At 49.2% G+C, this 20611-nt stretch overlaps 2 protein-coding genes across 2 annotated transcripts in view; both read left to right on the top strand.

Annotated features, from left to right (window-relative positions):
- The window catches only part of FAF1 (Fas associated factor 1), a 151106-nt gene extending 146149 nt beyond the window's left edge, over nt 1-4957 (top strand). Inside the window, exon 19 of the mRNA XM_082287217.1 lies at nt 2650-4957. Within this exon, the coding sequence (XP_082143343.1) occupies nt 2650-2733 (84 nt within the window). The 3' untranslated portion in view covers nt 2734-4957. The remainder of the gene's footprint in view (nt 1-2649) is intronic.
- A 13224-nt stretch (nt 4958-18181) lies between these two features.
- DMRTA2 (DMRT like family A2) lies at nt 18182-19732 on the top strand (the record flags this gene model as incomplete). Its single annotated transcript, XM_082286841.1, has 2 exons — nt 18182-18706; nt 18857-19732. 2 exons carry the CDS (start codon nt 18182-18184, stop codon nt 19730-19732), a joined length of 1401 nt encoding a protein of 466 aa, XP_082142967.1.
- Nucleotides 19733-20611: the final 879 nt, after the last annotated feature.

The raw sequence follows: 20611 nt of genomic DNA, 5'->3' as shown, positions 1-20611 counted from the left end.
GCTGCTTTGGAAAGAGCATCATGCAATGGCATCAGAGCCAAGGGGTGTCAGCACTGAAGTGGGCTCCAGAATTTATAGTAATGGAAATGAAACAAGGCACACAGATATGCATTTACAGGCATTTTATACTCTTCATTATGAAATAATGCATATAAATGTAAGTGAATGAGATGCAGTAGAGCACTACATTAAACACACCTTTGCAGGCTACAGCTCTTTCCTTTGATCTCTGCTATAGATCAGTCTTTGGTTTCTAATTCTGTTTTAAAATACTGTAAGTTAGAATGCATCTTAGGTCTTATATTTCATATATTTACAAGAGAAACCATTTCTTTTGTTAGGAGGTATGTTCACTAATAAGGCTTCTCTTCTTTGTAGTAAACAACGTATTTACAAGCCACAAATAACAAAGTAGAATCTGCAGAAGGGTTGTGGTGTGATAATTAAGTACAATGGCGACCCATATGAACAGAAAATGCCAAGGAGCTAAAACAAAGCAACAACAGCTTTGTTTGTTGACAGATGTAGGAGCCATATTGTTAGTTAATTGGGTAATGGTGTAAACATTTGCAAACTCTGCTGTCCCTCAGTGAATTAAGCAGCACACTGAAATTATGGTGAAAAGCTGCACAGTCCTTGTGCTGCAGGTACTCCACAAGGCTCCTAGGACCCTTCTCACTGAGGAAGGAGCATCATGTGTTGTTGTTATTTAAGGCACTTGAAGTTTGCAGACCTTAGACTAGGACATGTATCTTGAATTACACTCAAGTGAGTAATAGGTTTCCATGTGGTTACAGCCTGGAAGGTTGTGTTCAGTGCCTAGGCATACTTCTGAGATTTTTTTTTTTTTTTCTAAGTGGAAAAGAGACTTGTTCTGACTCTCCTGCCTTTTCTTGCAAAAAAAAAAGGCAAACAAAAAAACCCCAACAAAATGGTTGCACAATTTGAAAATAAAGATGTCTAAATTAATAGAGACTTGTACTGAAAAGAAGGAAAATTGCTTCTCTCAGGTGCCCAATACCTCAGATGCTGCGAATTGCACAGACCCCTCTTTACCTCACTCCCTGTTCAGTAACAAACTGTAGCAGAATACCAAAACATTAAAAAATGCAACAAGATACTTAATTAGCATACTTCTGTAATCACAAACTTAAAAGCACTACTTTGGCTGTTTTTTATATAACAGGTTTGCTTTCGAAGATAATAACCTTTCAATAATTCAGGCAGCATCTGTGCAAGAATGCATAATTGGACTGTAGATAATAGGAATCTGAAATTGAGTCTGGTTTTTGTAAATTATTTTTCTCTTCAGACATTTAGCAGTAGCTCACCATGGAACATGAAGTTTAAGAAAATATGTTCTTCTTCGGGAATAAAAATAATGCATCTGTTTGGTTTTTGGGTTTGGTTTGGGTTTTTAAAGTATGTCATTTTTAAGAAAATTCTGCTGCAGTCAGAGGAAATTACGTGGATTTTGATGGTCTTAGGAAGTGATAAGCCTTGAAAGTTTGTTTAAATAATAACTTTTCCCTAATTGTACAATAAGACAATAGAAAGGCAAATATATTTCAAGTTTGCCTGATTTAGTTGGGGAGAGGGAATAAGAAGCAATACTATTTTTGTTAATAGGTAACGGGATTAGTAAATTAGGCTTTTAAGAAAATTACATGAGCATTTCTTATTAATTGATAGCATTTTGTGTGCTGGATCCTTAATGTTTTCAAGAAACATTTTTAGAAAGCAGTGACATGCTGTGTTCATAGATGAAACAAATTTAACTTTGGAAAAAATGTTTATTGGCGTGCATTTGCATTTATACCGATGGCATAAGACTAGTAAGCTGTTATTCACGAGCAGACTTCTGATAACTGGTGTGCTCACACAGCAAAATAAACAAAAACAGAATTACCAGGGAAAATAAGTTTAAAAATGGAAGTGAAATACTTTGGAAAATGGTTCATCTTTCTACACGAAGCTTTGCAGTATTCTGAAGGATGTCATGGCATTGGCTTGTAAACTTGTAAGCATCTGAATGACACTGGGACACTTGTCATTAATTTGTCTATATAGGTAAATATATAGAAAACTAAACAGTTTTCTCCCAACCTGGGATTGTTGAGGTGTCTGAAAGCATTGAAGTGAGTGAAAGCTGGGCGTTCCACCATGTGACTTGGGGCAAGAAAGGGAATAGGAAAATAGAGTTTCTCTTTTCGATGGAGAGATCCTGTTGGAATGGCTATGCTGCTTGCACCATCAGTTTGGCTGAAATGTTGGGATAATTCTCTAGGAGTACAGCTTTATTTTTCATCTTAACTCACGTGTTCTAGTAATCCTTCCAAAAGTTCTTAACTTTGACAAAAACAGACTCGTGCATTAGTTTATGGTTGAGAACCAGACCTTCTTGGAATTAATGTCAGGGATTCTGTTTTTTCCTTATTCTGTTTGTTGTTATTACAAAATAATACTTATAATAACAACAACAGAAAACACAATATATATTTCTTAACCTGCATCCTGGAAAATAATACTCACTACTTCAGTTATCACTGATGGAGGGGCTCAAAAATTTTCCCTGTGAGAGTCTGCACTGTGAAGGATAAACAATTCAAAAGTCTACTTACACATATCTTTGTGTTCATGTATTTACAGGTGACCCAGTTGGATCCAAATAAATCATTACTGGAGGTAAAACTGTATCCTCAAGAAACCCTTTTCCTAGAGGCAAAAGAATAGATCAAACAAGATTGTAGGACTAATCATCCTTTGATAAGCCAGAGGCACATCATCGAGAGGAAGACTTCTCTGAGCACCACCTTGTACTGACATCCAGCTCAATTCCATGTCACAAGTTTGCCTCTTGCAAGAATCCTGAAAAATTGAAAAAAACAAATATAGCTACTTAAAGTTTCACATACATGAGTATATGTTTCCAACCTCATTTAAATGAGCAGAGGATAAAGTTCTGCTATGAACACTGAACATTATGATTCTGTTGCTCACTTATCATCCAGCTTTTGTTATAATTAATGCACTGTTAAAATGTGAGTGATTGTTAAGTAGAATTTTTACTCCTCAAATGCCCCTTTTTCACCAAGAAATCTTGGACATTTCTGCCTGTACTTTTGACACTAGAATGCTGTATATTTGATATCTCACTGAGCCAGTGCTCTCATATATATGCATTTTATTTCTGTGTTTGAATTTCTACTTTGTCAACTAATTTAAAAAGGCAGAAAAAATTAATGGGACATTCTCAGCCATGGAAATTTAACAGTATTATAGTAGAAAGCATATAATTTTTGTTAGTACTTTCTGACTTCTTTGATAAGATGTAAGGTTTTGTTTGGAGAATATAGTTTGACATATATGCGAGGTATTTATTTACTGGTTCTGCTTTGGGTCTCAGTTCCAATTCAGTTTAGGAAGTATTTTCCATTACATTGCAGTGTGAAACTGCTTATTGCATGATGTGAATATTTAAATAACATTAGACATGGCCAGTACCAGAAACCTGGTATCTTGCCAACACTTCAGGAATCAGCTGATATTGAATATCAGCTGTTAAAAACCTTTCAAATACCAGATACAAAAGTTCTTTATTTCTCCTTGTGAAAGGAAGGGCAGTTCCCATTTTAGCAGTTTTTCTTCATTCTGGCACTTGCTTGTCTCCTATTACTCTGCTGGTTTAAAGCACCTTGTTTGGTTCATCAAACAATGGGTATTTTAAGGGGTGGTGTAATAAGAAATCTGCCTTATTGTTGCACACTTTGGACATTTTAACAATACATTATTGATCCCATCTCAAAGAAATCCTAGTTCTCTTGTCTGAAATGTATGCACCAGCTACCTGCTATCTGATGTGGAAAAATCTGGTACTTAAAATTTCTCAGCTATTGGATGAGCATACTGAGGCTAAGACCATAAAGTGTAGTTGATGCCAAACCTGCATCAAAACTGGTTTGTTTGGGGACTTTTTTTAATTTTTATTTTTATTTTTTTCTTTCTTTTTTCTTTTTTTCTTTTCCTCTTTTATTTTTCCTTTTTTATTTTTTTATTTTCTCTCTGGGCTTTCAGGATAGTGCACAATAGCACTACAGGATCATCATCTGCTAACCAATTTTTTTTTTTCTTTGAAAGCCTGGCACATTGTTTTCCATCTATGTTTAGACGTAATTCATAGTGTTTATTGCAGCTGAATGAGTTCTGATTTGAAAATTTTATACTAAGCTAAAACCAGTTGCACACATCTTTTAATCTTTCTTTTTTTCCTTTGGAAGGATGGTGATATAAAATTAAATGTATGCCTATTCTTAGGATGTTAGTGATGCTGATATATTGTTACCTTTACCAAAAATGCGAATTTCTGAGTGGGCAAAGCCTTATTCTACCTTTTATAATTCTGTAATTAGTGAGTGCCACACCAGACACTTTTAGAAGTGAAATATCTATGACAAACAAAAGGTTTGGAAGTGTAAGCAAATCTTAATAATTTGCAGTTCACAAATAAAAGAATTCCTAGCCAATAGAACAGTATGTGTAATGGAAAGCTGAATGCAGACGCTTCATTCTGAACTTTCATTTTCTTAGAAAAACCCCCCATCCACTGTGTTTATTAAATAAGAAAGTAACTTGGGTTCCGAATTGGGGTGATGCTGTTTCTACAAACAATCACAGTAAAACATACAGCAGGATTTTAAAGTGATGCATATCTTCTTTTTTCCTTCTAAGCTGCCTGTTGAGGAAAGGAGTTGCTGAAATAGTGCTACACGAAGCAAAGCGACCTTTCAGCTAACTTGTTTATATTAATCTGTTCTGTTTAACTTCTGTTTGATCTCATCAGGCTGTTTTCTCTCACTCAACTTGATTTCTGTATTTTGACTATATATTCTTTACTTTGATACTAGTTTTATAAAGTTATTAAATGTGGCTTGAATATTTGTTGAACTCATTGAAGTCAGTGCTCCCAGGGTTGTTTGGCCTTTTTTTTTTCCTATACTCTTTTATTATTTTTTTCCCTCATTTTGTTCATATTGCAAAAGACACTGTCATTATCAAAATGTTCTAGTGATAATTAACTGGAAGTGTTCAAAGTGGTGGCATTACTGCCCTCTGGTATAAAGATTTTGAGATCAGAATACAGAGATCTTTCTGCCACGACGTAAACAAGTGTATCGCTCTTTAAATAAAACGTTAACGATTTTGGTCCTTAAATACTTTGGGCCTGATTTCAAGAAGCAACCATGTCGAGTCACCTTTCTGAATCACATCATCAACACAAACCAATCCCTGTGTAGAAATATTAATATTCTGTGCCATCATTTTCTGCTCTCCTGGTATTCACTTCACACACTCTGCTGGCACGGATAAGCCTCTAGTCAGTCGAATTTTGTAATTCAGTATTACCCTAAAACTGTAACACCATTGCTACGGAGCACATCCCTGATTCTGCCTTTTGATCTTCAGGTTCTTCACATTAATGGATTACCATTAAGGTGATTAATGCATTAGTTTTAAGTCTTAAGGAATTACTGTTGCTGAAAGGAATCCCATGCTGTGCGTTGGCTTCTGTTACTCATGGGGTGAAGGTGGGGCACTCTCTGGCTTTGGGAGAAACTTTCTGCCTGTTGACAGTGGTGTTTGAAATCATTATTAGAGACCATGCAGAACATGAGTGTTTGCTCTGTACTCTCTGCATATGCACCCTTCAGCTCTGTGGGAGTGCTGAGGGTGTTTCTAATGGAGCTGTGTTGGGGGGGGTTGTCTATTCTTTTTAATGTAGCAGAAGAGGACTTTGGCTTTCATAAACTCGGTGACATTAGAAACTTAAAATAAATTTTCAATTGCAGCAATATTTCTACTAAAAACTTATATGATTTCACTCTTCCATGTGTGGGGAAAAAATCAAACCACAATATCCCAGACTCTCAGGACTGAAGCACTTCCTTATCTGGGCCTCGTGTCCAGGCTCCCTAAACAATGCATGAGAAGATTTCAGAGCCTTAAAACAGCCTCCACAGCAAGCATCTCTACATGTGAAGAGTCACTACCAGGCAGAACCAGAATCTGCTTGGAGCAGTCAGTCAGAAATGCTGAAGATGGAGATGTCTTTATGTGTGCCATTCCTCCCTGGAGCAAAGGCTTCCTCCTCTGCTGTCCTTCTCCTGAGGGCTCTCAGCACTCAGGCTGTGCACCAAGGTAAGCACCAAGACCTTCCACCATTTGGAAACAGTGATGGTGACCTCCTCCCGAGGAGGAGTTTTCGCTGATGGTAATTCACACTTTGGTTTCTCCAGTATTGTGAGGGCCTGAGGAGAGATGAGTCCCTGGGTTGGACATTCCATAGTCTGCTTCAACACCACCACAGCACAGCTACTTTTAAAGTGTGTGCTGCTCACTCTCAAAGCTGTTTGACTGCCAAAATACAGGATTCCTTTAAAGGTCCTTGAGAGGGGAGGGTGCAAATCAGTCTTTAGCCTGGCAGCTGGGTGCTTGCCTGGGATGAGCCATCCAGCCCTTGACAGTGGATGTTCATTGCAGCCATTGGTCTTTTTGAACAAAAGAGCTGGGAGTGGAGACTGGATGTTGATTCTGCACCCAAGTTTAGTTTTATTAATCTGTTTGTATAAAAGAGAAGGCAACTGCAGTAGTCTTAGTTATATTTTTCTTTCTGGACGGCTCAGGAAAAAAAGCAGAAATTACTGTACACTGTACACAGCATGAGACATTGTTCTCTACCTGAAACTATTTCCCCACAGATGACAGGTGGGGAATAGCAAATTTAGCACTAAACGTGTCAGGATCCAGGCAGTTTTATACTCGGTTTAGTCTGATACAGGTCTATGCTTCTGCCCACAGAGCCATCTGTGCCCCCACCTTGCACTGGGACCAGGCAAACCAGTTAAAAGATGACCCTTCTTTTTTCTGGAGCAGTTTTGAGGCTGATGCAGCTCCCTGATGTGTCTCTAGGTGAATCAATGAAGACGAGAGGAAGAGGAAGGCCAGGCTGCTCCCCCTGACAGCACTGCTGATTTATGTGGGATGAAATAGACCATGCTCCTTGAAATATTTTTTAATACCTTATTACTACCTTCACGTTTTACATCCACATAAAAAAAAAAAAAAAATTCAAGGGAATTAAATGCTATAAGGGTTTTGCTGTCTGCAATTTGGCAGCCCAGAATTCAGGAAACAGGAAGGCAGATGGAAGGTCCCTTGAGTGTGTGCAGTGAAGGCAAGGCTCACTAGATCCAGCTCTTGGGAGTCGCTCCAGACCCGATCACCCTGAAAGTTTCAAAAGGTTTTAATGTCTCACTAGATAACAGAGAATTCACTCCTTAGTCAGGTCTTTTCTCTGTGGATTCTTTTATGTGTAATAAAGACTAAAGTCACACTACAGACTTAATATAATTCAGTTAAAATGTCACTCAACTGCTGGTTATAGAAGGAGGCTTCATTAGTTCTTGTGATTACAAAACTACGGGTTAACAGGATCGTTATTTTGTACTTAGCACCACTGAGTTTCCTTTCCTGTTTACCCAGCTCCATGTTGTGACAATATTCCACAGGATTCCACAGTTCATCGCTGTTCCCTTTCTATCCACTCAACTTGAATGAGTTTGTGTTATTTATTAGTATCATCAGCTCACCACTGATCCCTTTCTCCAGGTAGTGGTGTCTGAGTACCTTGAATAACACAGGTTCCCACAAAGATCCTTGGGGACATTGCTGGAATCTTCTCACTGTGAAAATTGTTGCTTTCTGCTTCCAGCTGTCAATCTGATAATACTACTTTTTTTTTTTTTTTTTTTTTAACTCAAGAAAAGATGTTTCCACTGCAGTAAACACTGCTACAGATGACTAGCTTAGTTCTTCTGCAATTACCCTATTTTTAATAAAAGGAGTCTTTTACACTGTAAAAATGTATTAGTCCAATTATCTTCTGGCAGGTTTTCTGTTTCTGATACTTTTAATAGTCCTTTACACCTTTGGTAATTGTTCCTTGGGGTATTTCAGTTGTTTAATTCAGGATTCATATCTTCCAAAAGTTAAATTTCCATGGGTTTTCTAATTTTCTTTTCTAGTTTCCTGCTTTAAGTCTGTCTTCCAATTATATCCTTTAACATGCTGGTGCACACAGCCCAACTACTTCTTGTGGGCATGCTGTAGTCTTTTGAAGTCAGATACATGTGTACTCTGAGGATCTAAAATAGTGTCTTCAAAAAGTTTTGCTTACAGTCTTAGTCTTTCACCTGTGACTTTAATTTCTCTTTGTTATCTTCAACTTCATGCAGTTTTCTTCTAAAAGGGTAGTGCTACCCTGGTGATTTTTAACAATTATTATCGTTCTGTGAAGTAGTGAATGTAAGCATGTTTTCATTCACCTAAAAAAATGTAGTTTCTATCATTTTATTTGCCTCTATGCTTTATTTAATCTACTGTCACGGTCCCCATTAGCATGAGTTACTATCACTCATAAGTATTTTATACCTTGTAATTATGGCATGCTACTCATGATCTTGCCTTTTCTAAATTTACAGGTAGACCTCATTTGTTGTCATTTGAAAACCCCCATTCTGTTGCGGCCATTTTAGGAGTTTAAAAATTATTCTAATGTGTACTTAGAAATATTTTTCATTTTGTGTAGGCCTATTTGCCTGTTTATGTGTCCTGATTAATGAGGACTTCGATTGTGTGAGGGAAAGCATTTCCAAACTGTGGTGGCAATGGAGAAGGAATTGTTTTTTTAATGACAACTATAAACTCAGTGATGCAGAAGAACAAAATAATTTATAATTGTGTGGATCTAATAAAGAAAAAAAGGCGGGAGGTATTTTTCAGAAGTGAAGTATCACTTGCAAATTAAAGAGAACACTTTTTTGCTGAAATACACTTTTTCAAGGTCTAGACGAAGGTAGGGCATTGTGTGGCTGTTGCAGTATCGTCTAACGTGGGGAAACCAAACCAAATAAACAAGCAAAAACACCCAAAAAGAGATCCCTGCCTTGATGCGGGTCCCACCGCGCCTTCGCACCTCGCGGCCGCCGGGAAGATGTTAGCTTGGAGGAGCGGGATGGGGGCGAAGACACTTCCCGGGCATCCCGCGGCACCGGCCGGCAGCGCAGCCGCCCTTCGGCCTCTCCCGGGCCCGATGGAGCCGTCGGGGCAGAATTCCCGGGGGCAGCGGAGCGCTGGGCGGCCGCCGAGCCGCCCCCGCGGCTCTCCCTTCCCTCCGCGGCCGCCCTGGCTCCGCACCCCGGCCCGGCTCTGCCCGCACCGCAACGAAGAATTATTTAAAAATTACTTAAAAAATAGTTAAAGGGAAGTCAAAAGAGGGGAAAAGCCTCGGTGCCGCGCCTTTCCCCGTGGGCGTGGGCGGAGATGGGGCCGCTCAGCCCGGCGCTGGGCAAGGGGCGCGCAAGGAAAAACTGGGCATTCCTAGGAAAAAAGAACAAAACAACAACCCACAAATAAACAGCCAACCAACCAAACAAATGGAGGCACACGTTTGGGCATCGCCCCAGCGCTGCCTGGTCCCGCGGGGCTGATGGCACCGGCGCGGCACCGGGCCGGGGCTGGACGGTGCCGGGGGAGATTGCGGATGGTCCATCATTAACTTGAAAGAAGTCTGTGTTTGTGTAAGGGCCCCTTAAATACTGCGTGTGAACTGGGAAAAGAATACAAGAATCATTTTTTCCCCGAAGTGCGTGTGGTTTTTGATGACGCTGTTACATCGGCCCTCCCGCCCCTCCGCAAACCCCCTCGACATGTCTCTAACGATATAGACTGTGTTTATCTATCGCATTCCGTCAGGATTGTTCGGCTCCTGAGCTCCTGGGGCAATAAACATTGAAGGGGGGAATCCTCTGGCAAATCCGACCGGGGCTGTCATGATCATGAATAAAAATAAAAGAATTAATCTTTTGCTTTCGGCTAATGAAACAATGTAGCCTCCAAAATATGGAAGCGCTCCGATGTGCAGAGCCGGGATGTGGCCGGGCAGATGCGGGAGCGGCGCGGGGAGGGCGGCTCCGCACCTTGGGGTGTCCGTCCCGCTGCCACGGGCGGGGGCACTTCCCCGCCGCCCCCGCCCCGGACCGGTCGCCGGGCCCCAGCAGGCAGGAGGGAGCTCCAGGGTTTTTAATTACACTCCTTCCCTTTGCTCCCTTCATTTTTCTGCACCCTTTGCAGTGAGACACACTTGGAATTAGAGTGGTTGTGACATTTTGGTGGCAGCTTATTGTGCGGAACACTTAAAGTTTAAAAAACAAGCCCCATAGAAGTTGAGGGGCTTAAAGCAGCCCCCTTTGTGGGGCAAGACATAGAGTTTTGATTCTGGACAATGGTGTTTCTCAAATTTCTTCCAAAAACCTGCACCCCATCTGTGATCTCAATGAAATCGCTTTTCTCTCTCCCTTCAATTCATTTGGCAAAGGCGAAGCAGATGCATGGGACGGGGTCTGAATTTTAATTATTAGGTTTTACCTGAAACAAAACAGCAAATCCTTTTTACCATGTGTTTGAAGTTAGGAGACGGGTAGGGGAATATAAAATATAATTAAAAAGCTCTCGGATCGTTAGGGAGCTGACAAGAGCCTTTTTAATGAACCTCTCGGAGCGCCCTACGGTAAATTAGCAGAGCGGGGCTTTCCCGAGTCATTCTGGCTCGGAGCTGCTGCCCCCGCGGTACCTGCGTGCTGCCGGCGGTGCCAGCGCGTGTCCCCGCGGCTGCCGGGAGGCTGCGGCACACGCGCGTGTCCCTGTGCCACGGGCAGCGCCGCGGACGCGGGGGATCCCCGCGGAGCCTCCGCTGCCGCGCAAACACCGGCGCGGGGGTGGGGGGAGGCGGCCGCGCCGCTCGTGCCGAGCCGCCCCCGGCCCGCGGCCGCCCCGTCCACCCGCCGAGGTTCGCAGCGCTGCCGGGACAGCCCCCCTCCCTCCCCGCTTCCCGCGCATTAACTCAGAGTGCATTTAACCATCAATAAGGTGCGAGGGGAAAATTGTCTGTCACTTTAATCCATGCCCGAGGGGCTGGGAAATAAAAAGGGAGAGGGAGAGGGAGAAGGAGGGAGGGAGAGAGAAAAGCAAAGGTCTTAAAGAGCCCTAAATCCACAGGCGAGCGGTGGGAATGCGGAGCCAGGCTCGGCTCCCTGGCCGGCCCTCCGTGGGCAGCGAGCCCCGAGCAGACAGCGCTGGCTCGGGAGGTTGAGCCCGTGTGGTTTAGGAGGGGACCCTATCCGCCGCTCTCGCTCCCAGCGCGGAACGGGGCCGGGGAGGGAAGGGGGCACTGGGGGCACTGGGGGCACTGGGCTCCCCCCGAGGTGTCCCAGCCTTCGCCGCACTCCCCGGCGAGAAAGGGAAACTCCTGCCCGCGCCCTCCTCCGCTGCGGATCCGCTCAGCTCGTCTGTCTGACGGGTGGAAGGAAGAAGGGAGAGCAGAGCGGGCGCCGGCATGGGCACCCCCACACCCCCGTGCCCCCGCAGAGCGCTGCCCCGGGCCGGGACGCGTGGCTTTCCCCCTCCACAGGCAGAGGCTGCTCCCCCGCCCGCCCCGCTAAAGCGATTAAGATTTCCTTCCCCTCCCTTGGGAAGCCCCAGCCGGAGCCTCAGCCAAACCCGGGGGACATCAGCCAGCGCCGAAGGCCCTGGGGACGGACCACGGATTTTTAATTTTTAGCTCCAGCACACGGAGGGGGGGGGGGGAAGAGGGGGTGATGGATGGATTTTTGCGTGTGTGAGCTTTTTTTCCTCTTTCTGTGTGTCGGTGTGCGTGTGTGTGGATGGGCACAAGCTCTCAGAGAAAAGAAATTTTAGAGTAACAACTAAAGGCTTTCTTGTGCAGTTATTTTAAGGGCTTTGTTCAGTGCCTGAAGGGGGATGCGCCCATTTGTTCGGGAGGGGATTCATCACATGCCCCTTTCATGTGAACCAGAGGTTAACAACCTAATGAGCACTTGGTGAAGAGATGAAGCGTGTAAAGAGCCCGATTTTCCCAAATCCTGGGCTGCTGTCTTGGGGATGTGCTACTCTAACCTCTGCTGGGCTAATAGTCTCCGCACTTCCAGCGGGGAGGCCCCGGGAAGCCCCCGGGTCCAGCCGCGCTCAGGCGGGGCAGCAGCAGCGAGGCGGCTCGGTCGCGATGCCCCGCCGGGGAGCCGGGGGGGCCCGGCCCCACTGCTACATATGTTGGGTCAAGTCTCCCCATTGTGAGCGTGTAAAAAGGTGTAAAAACTCAATCATCTGTAGCTTTTTTAAAGGGAGGGCTTACCCTGGATTTGTTGCATAATGGATTGTTAAAAAAGTAGAGGGTTGAATTAAAACTGTTCCCTAGTCACTTTTAATTAGACCACTCTATTTAATTAGCAAAGTTGAAACATGCAATTAAAATTAGCTCAGTTTAGCACATATTAAAGGAAATGGGGACGCGGCTCCGGCTCATATTAAAAGGAGTCGGAGGAGAAATGGCGGGGAAGAGTAAGCGAAATGACTCTGTGGAGGTAATTCAGCCGGCGGCCATCTGTCAGAGGACCCGCCGTGCCCCTTCATCACGGCCCCGATTCCTCCAATGTCCCTCTAATGACCGTCCCCGCAAGGCCAGCGCGATGTGCACGGCCGGTGCCGCTGGATGGTGCGAAGCCCTTCGAGGGCCGCGTGTCTGTGTATTTAAGACGTGTTGTTCTCCAAAAGCCGGGGGGCTGGTACCTGCGCCGGCCCCGGCGGAACCCCGAGGGGTCAGTCAGCCCCGGCCCCGCCGCCCGCCCCGTGTGGCCGCCGGGCTGCGGGCGGAGAGGAGCCCGCGCAGGAGTGCGCGGAGCCCCGAATTTCCCTTATTCCACAAATCTTTCTTCCTTGTCGATTTCTCCTCCCCCACTGGGAGCCGAGAAATCGAGTTAATAATGTTTCAAATACTTGAGAAGTCCGGGCTAACGGGAGTTCCGTCTCCCTTTCCTCGCTCCGGATCTGAAGAGGTTGCCTGGACTAGGAGGAATGTGCCTTTTTCTTGAAGGGGGGGTAGTGGTGGTGGTAATTTTCATTCTTGTAATATTGGTTTGGGGATAATTACTTTTAATGTCAAAAAGATTTAGTTTAATATCATCTCTATTAGGCGGCTGGGCGGATAATTAAAAGTGAAGATGATAGCAGCAGGGAAACAGATGGCATTTGCTTACTTTGATTCAGTAGGTAAATAATGAAAAAGTCAATGGCAAACCCCCTAGAACAATTGAAACCTTAAAGAGCACTAACATTAGCAGGTACTTACAAACTGTCTTCCGCTAAGAACGAGATGAAAATACACTAATCAAGAACTATATTTCTCTGGGATGTTTCCGAGGGCTGCTCTGCCTGCGGGCGTGCGTGTCCCTTCCCCCGCATGGCAGCCAATAGCCGGGCGCTTTTTAATTAAGATTTTACTGCTGCAATTGGGGGAAGCTGCAGCAGCACCGTTGCTGCAGCCCTCTCAAACTTGGGCACCGGAGCAGCCGTACAGGGGAAGCCTTTAGGTGAATCAAGGGGAGTGAGGAGAGAAAAAAACACCGGGGAAATCGGGGCTTCTTCAGAATAAATATATGAACCCCCTGTCATGTTTTATTGAGCTGATCCAGATGTGAGCGCTGGGCCGTGGGCGCCGAGTGGTGAATTTCTGGATGCTGCCAGAGTCAAACGCACAGCGGGGATAACTGAGCAGCAACCGGGGCACTGCGCAACGAAAGGCGGCGTCTCTGGCCATCCCTGTAACGAAGTAGAGTCGACTTTCACGCGTCTGGAGGGCTGCCCTGACCATGGTGGGGTTCCCTCTAGGACCCCTTAGCTCTGGTGGCTCGGGGGTCGGCGGCTCTCCGTGCCCGGCCCGGGCAGGGCACCCGCCCCGCTCCCTGGAGCCGGCCCAGGCGCCCGGTGCCAACCCGGGCTGCTCCTGCGGGGCCCGGCCGGCGCCTGCGGGGAGGAAGAGAGGAGCTGGGTCCAAGCCTGAGTTCCTCTCTCGGTTTGACGCTGGGAGATGCTCCCAGAGCCAAGCTGGGAGCGTGACCAGTCTCGGGGGCTTTAAAGTCGCGTTTCACCGGGTTTGGAGAAATGAATTTTTCTTTCCTTGTCCCACCCGGGCAGCGGGAGCGCGGCTGCTCTGTGCGTGCCTAAAACAAACATCCCTCCCCCAGAAAGACACGGGAGCAGGGATGTACATGAAGATTTTATTGTGCCTCGTCAAACAGAAATGAATTGCAGCAGGAGAGAGGGGAGGAAGAAGGGAGGGGTGGGGGGAGAGCAACATCCACCTCCCCGCTGCCTCCCGTCCATACTCACACACACACAGGGCTCTAGCAGGCCGGGACAGAGCTGGAGAGAGCTCCGAGCCCGTGGCAAGTCCTGGCCGCGCCTCTGCTGGTCCGGGCGAACTCACAGCTCAGGGGTGGTTTGTTTGAATAAATCGGTGAAATGTGCGCACCTTCTGGGCTCACGGTGAAAGTTTTCAAAGGAAAACACGGACAGGGGAGAAATTATTGTTGTTAAAATATCAGACCGGTGAGAAGTGTGATTCCGGGCTCTCCTTTTCTAAACGCACCTCGTAAGAGGACAGCAGCACAGGAATAGTTGGGTCCCGGTTGGAAGCAGCCCCTCCAGCCACTTCCCTCCTGGAAAGCGGAAAGGCAGAGTCTGCCTGAGCCCGGAGCAGGGTGCCGAGCCCGACGAGAGGCCTCGGCTCCGGGTCAGGAGCGATCCTGGCGAAGAGCGGCGCTTTCCGGGAGCGGCGGCTTCGCCTCCAGCCCCCGCCGCCTCCAGGCGCCTGCCGGGGCTGCTGCCTGCCCTGGGGGCGGCCGGAGAGGAGCGCGGCGTGGGTACCCGTCAAACGCCCCTGAAATTGGGGGAGATTTGGACAAACGTCCTCAGAACTTGCTGAATCCTGGAGTTACATCCTTGTAATTACACATCCTTGCAATTTTAAATTTTTTTATTTAATAAAACACCGCTATTACGATGTCGGATTGAAGTTGAGTGTAACATTTAAAACGAGCGCATGGCTAAGTGTTTTGGACCAAGGGGTGTCCTCTGCTGACTTTGGACGAACAGCAGAAACAGGCACTGGGCGTTTACGTGCCCAACTCTGGGACACTGCACCCCAACTCTGCCTATCTCAGCGAGTGGGGCCGTGCTGCAGGAGCCCACGGAAACAGCCTCAGGATAGAGATGCTACGCGTTGTGTGTCCCAACTTCAACACCGCCGTTTGTCATGTTACTGGAAGCATGAGGCTCCGAACAGAAACCATCGCATTTCACAGGCTGATTACTGACCCACTCTCGGGGGTTTTTGTTGTTTGGGGTTTTTTTGGTTTGTTTGGTGGTTTTTTTTCCCCATGCCTGTTTCCAAAATAGTTTTAAACCGCCTTAAACGGAAAGGATAACCCAGCCCTTTAATTTAAGTCAAAGCTGAAAGACAACAGAACGGAGGAAATCGGCATAACCCGTGTCCTGTGCTGTTGGTGGTGGCGGGCTGCCTCGGGGGGGAAAGGGACGGTATTTGCAGAAAAAAACCCATCGCAACCCCCCCAGAAAACTGCCAGGTAGAAGGGAGAATATTTTCTCCCTGTTAAACCAACATAAAGCAATACTTTAAATGTTTCTTATTAGGTCTGATCGAGTTCTACGAAATCCCAATTAAATCAGATGATTAGAGTAATACTCTCCGGAGAATAAAATTAGTGGTTGCAAATAAAATTAAATCGGATATTTTGACTTGGCGGCCGTATTAAATAAAGGTGTTATAACACCTAAATCACAAGGAGTGGGTGGCAGCTGCACCCGCAGAAAATCGGGTAGGAAATCGCTCATTTCGTTACAAAAAAAAAAAAAAAAAAAAAAAAAAAGGAAGACGGATGTAAGTGCAATAAAAATAACGAAAATCGAAAATTTGGAGGCCTCAGGATTTGTGCTTTTCGCAACCACGGAATGAGAGCGACCAAGGGGAAGAGCCGTCGCAGCATCAGCGAGCGCTGCGCGTCCTGCAGCGGGGCTGCCCCTCGGCCCTGCGCGGTGTCCAGCCGCGGGGAAGCGGCAGGCAGGGCCGGCACGTTTCGAGCAGAGCCAGGGCTTTCTCTCCTCCCATCTCGGGGCCCTCAGCTCGCCCGGGGCACCCACCCGGGGAGGCACCTGGAACAGGTCTCGCGGCGTGGGAGCGCAGGTGGGGATGCTGAAGCGGAGGGAGGAGGCCCCTACGACCGGCAGACAGTTCCCGCTACGGGGAAGGACTTACGGACACATGTGAAAAAGAACTTTAGAAAGTGCCGAGGAGGATGGAGATCCCTCGTGGGAAAGAGAGGCGAGAGCCCTGGGGAAAGGAGACGGCGTTATTTCCCACCGAAGTGCTACCTCCTCCCGCAACCAGCGAAGGTGACGTCAAACCCGGGTGCCTGATGCTAAAACAAAAGCTCCGGGGTTAATATACAGTTACCAGCCCGGCAGCCTCCTCCTCCTTAAAAATCAGTCCCTCGGGTTTATTGTCCCCAAGGGGAAGGCGCCTGTTGAACATGTAGTCACGCAAACAGCTGGCAGGAGAAAGAAAGAACGAACTTTACTTTCTGGGGAGTGAAGGGCGGGCAGGGCTCCCCCAGGCTAAAACGCAGCGAAAGGATGGAAAATCATACTCACCTCGGGCTTCTCCTGCTGCGGCAGCACTTGTACATTCACCTGCGGGTGTGGAATGAGAGAGAGGAGGGAGTGGGGAGAGAGAAAGAAAAGAGAGGAGAGAGGGAATGAGGGAATGAGGGAATGAGGGAAGGAAGGAAGGAAGGAAGGAAGGAAGGAAGGAAGGAAGGAAGGAAGGAAGGAAGGAAGGAAGGAAGGAAGGAAGGAAGGAAGGAAAAGGGAAGGAAGGAAAAGGGAAGGAAGGAAAAGGGAAGGAGAGAGGCATCGTTATATACTATTATAAAACAAAATCTCCAAGGGCATGGGAGAGGCCATAAATTGAATTGTCACCTTCCACAGCATATTCCCCCCTCCCCTTTCGATAAGTTACACCCAGGAAAAAAAAATCAAACAGTTGTCAAGTACCGTTCCCAATGATTTAAAAAAAAAAAAAAAAAAGGAAAAGGAAAGGAAAGAGAGCCCAACTCTGAGGTGGCGGGGGAGCGGGCAGTGTTTTCAGGCACACCCACGCCCACGCTGCCCCGCTGTCCCCGCGGTGCCCCCCGGACGCTCCCGGCGCTCCGCGGGCGCGGCGCGCTCGGGCGGCCGCGGCGGAGCGCGGGGTGGCCAATCAGCGCGGCGCCTGCGGCCCCTGGCCAATGGCAGGCGCCACATTGTTGTCAAATGTTGCCTAATGGCAACGCGGGGCGCAACAATAGCGCGAGTGGCGGCGCGCGGCGCGGCGGGCAGCGCGCTCCGCTCCGCTCCGGCCGCACGCACCGCCAGGGCCGCGTCCCGGGGGGCTCCGCGCCCGGCCCTGCCCGGCCCCGACCGCCGCTCTGCCCGCCCCGACGCCGGCCGCCTGCTCCGGGCTCGCCGCGGCGGATGAGCCCCGGCTGCGGAGGTGCTGCTCGAGAGAAGGGGCGATTTTTTTAAAATTTTTTTTTTCGTATTCTCTGCTGGATTTTAGCCTCTGCGGCTCGTGGCGAGGGATCCTGTCGTTGAAGGTGCCGGATTGTTCTTTGAAGGGACACTGTTAGTCTGTGGCTGCAGTTACAGGGGGACGGGGGAGCGGAGCTTAGGGAGCAGCTCGGGTTGCACCGGGGCGTCGTGGGGAGCGGCGACCCCGCAAGCGCGGACGGGAGAGCTCGTCTTTGAGCCTGGCGCGATGGACTTGGTGCTGCCCCGCCAGATGCGCAAGGGGAGCAAGGAAGCGAGAGTGATCTAAGTTTTCTTGGATTTTCTTGTGTTAGCTTTGCTTTTCGGGCGCGGAGGGGAGGAGGGCGCGGAACGGCTCCCGTCGGGCCCGTCCTCACTTGAGCCCCGCTCCGGGGCCGTGTGCCGGTGCGGGGGGACGGGGGCAGCGCGCCAGGCGAGAGGACAGGCGCTGGGGTTTGCATGCCCGCACCCGGGGCTCCGTGTGCCCCGCACTCGTGATCGCGCTTGAAGGCACCGGGAGTTTCTCCGCGTCCGGGCGCGGGTGCGGCGCGGGGGTTCCCCCGCCCCGCGCGTCGCTTTGGGGGAGGCCGGGGAGGGGGGGCCCCTCTCTCGGGGCGGGCTCGCCGGGATGGAGCTGCGGTCAGAGCTGCCCAGCGTGCCCGCCGCGCCCCCCCCGGTACCCCCCAGCTCGGTGGCGGCCGCGGCGGCTGCGGCCGCGGCCACGCTGCCGGTGAGCGTGGCCGGGAGCTTGCTGCGGGCGCCGCCGCTGCTGCTGCGGGCGGCAGAGAAGTACCCGCGGACACCCAAGTGCGCCCGTTGCCGCAACCACGGGGTGGTGTCGGCGCTGAAGGGCCACAAGCGGTACTGCCGCTGGAAGGACTGCATGTGCGCCAAGTGCACCCTCATCGCCGAGCGCCAGCGCGTCATGGCCGCGCAGGTGGCGCTGCGCCGGCAGCAGGCGCAGGAGGAGAACGAGGCCCGTGAGCTGCAGCTGCTCTACGGCACGGCCGAGGGGCTGGCGCTGGCGGCCGCCAACGGCATCATCCCGCCCCGGCCCGCGTACGAGGTGTTCGGCTCCGTCTGCGCCGGGGGCGGCGGCGAGGGAGGCGCCGGCGCCTCAGGTAAGGCCGCGCTGCGCGCCCTCGGAGAGGTGGTGATGGGGGGAAGGGGCCTGGAGAGGCGGTGGGAGATGAGCGGGGCGCGGACCTGCAGGCGGGTGGCCCCGACTCCGACGGCTCCGCGGGGCCCGCCGGGGGCAGCGGCACTGACGGTCTCTCTTCCTTCTGCCCCCCGACCCGCAGAGTCCAAGATGCAGAAGTTCGAGCTGTTCCCCAAGACGCTGCTGCCGAGCCGCGCCGTCACCCCGCAGCAGGCGGGCGGGAAGCCCCTCTCTCCGGACGGCGAGTCCGTGCCCGGTACCTCCTCCCCAGATGCTCGCCACGGCTCGGGCTCGGAGAACGGAGACGGCGAGTCCTTCCTGAGCTCACCCGTCTCCAAAGGCCCGAAGGAGGGGGAGGAGAGCCCGGGTTCCATCAGCCCGCTGGGCTCGGACTCGGGTTCGGAGGCTGACAAGGACGAGCAGGACCCGTCGCCCTCGGCCGGCGGCCGGCAGCGGACTCCCATCGACATCCTGACGCGCGTCTTCCCGGCGCACAAGCGCAGCGTGCTGGAGCTGGTGCTGCAGGGCTGCGGCGGGGACGTGGTACAGGCCATCGAGCAGATCCTCAACAACCGCGGCCCGGAGAAGGGCCCCGAGGAGGGCTGGGCCCGGGACGGCGCCTTGCAGGGCCTGCCGCCCACCCCCGCTGCCGCCGCCGCCCACCACCGGCCCTTGATCGCCGGCGCCATGGCCCCGGCCATCGGCACGCTGGGCAGCCGCTCCGCCTTCTCCCCGCTGCAGCCCAACGCCACGCACTTCGGGGCCGAGGCCGGCGCCTACCCCCTGGGCACCCACCTGGGACTGAACCCCCTGCGCCTCGCCTACTCGGCGCACAGCCGGGGACTGGCCTTCATGACCCCCTACTCCACGGCCGGGCTAATGCCCACGCTGGGGTTCCGGCCGCCCGTGGACTATGCCTTCAGCGACCTGATGCGGGACCGCTCCGCCGTGCACAAGGAGCAGGTGTACTCCAGCGGGCTCTACGGGCCCATGGTCAACAACACTCCCGAGAAGCAATAGCGGCTTCCTAAAGCTCGTCTGTGTAGAGGTAGCTAGGTAGGCACGGGTGGACGGACACGGGTGGCCTTCTCTCCCCTGTGCAGGCGGTGGTTGCGTGCAGAGCCCGGCGCGGACACACGTTGGTGTATTAAGGTGATAAAGGTGCACTTTCATTGTCCAGACATGAGTCACTCTTTGTTGCTTATGGCCATAAGCATGGATATCCTCAGCGCGTTGTGGGGTGTGCGCACACACACACACACACACGCTCTTTCCCACACACATACATATATATATATGTATACTAGCAAGTGTATAATGTTATAAAATGGAAATCTAAGTTATTAATGTAACTCGTAGGTGAACTTGGTATTAACGTTAAGCTAAAGGTTAGACAGCGCATTGTAATACTTACCACCATATAGATGAAACCTTGTCAAATTGAAAACCTTTTCCTTCCTGCCCCCAGAAACGTTATGGTCTGTATATAAACATTGGAAAGTAGATATATTTGTAACTGTCCGTAGGACCCTGGCGCCAATGGTGTATGATGGTTTAATAAGCCTCCTTCATTTGTGATCTGCAAGAAAATTGCTTTCTTGTTCCGATGTAGCAAACTTCTTGCTGTTTCTAACAGGTAAATCTGTGTTTCCATTTCATAGAAATAAATGTTATTTTCTATTAAAAAAAAAAATCGGTCTATGAATGGCAAGTGGTATTTTATGAGATGATGGAAGTGTGTTTTGGGAAATTCATTTGACAAGTACAGTCAATATTTAAAGGAATTTATGCAAATAGTACAAACATGTTTATTACATTTTTATCATGGTCAAACTAGATATTCTTCAGATAAATTTATAAATAAAAACGAAGAGTACAAGCAAGAACAAATTCCTTATC

The sequence above is a fragment of the Coloeus monedula genome (genome assembly GCF_965178545.1).
Source record: "Coloeus monedula genome assembly, chromosome: 9".
Taxonomy (NCBI): domain Eukaryota; kingdom Metazoa; phylum Chordata; class Aves; order Passeriformes; family Corvidae; genus Coloeus; species Coloeus monedula.
This window is presented reverse-complemented; position numbering and strand designations above follow the sequence as displayed.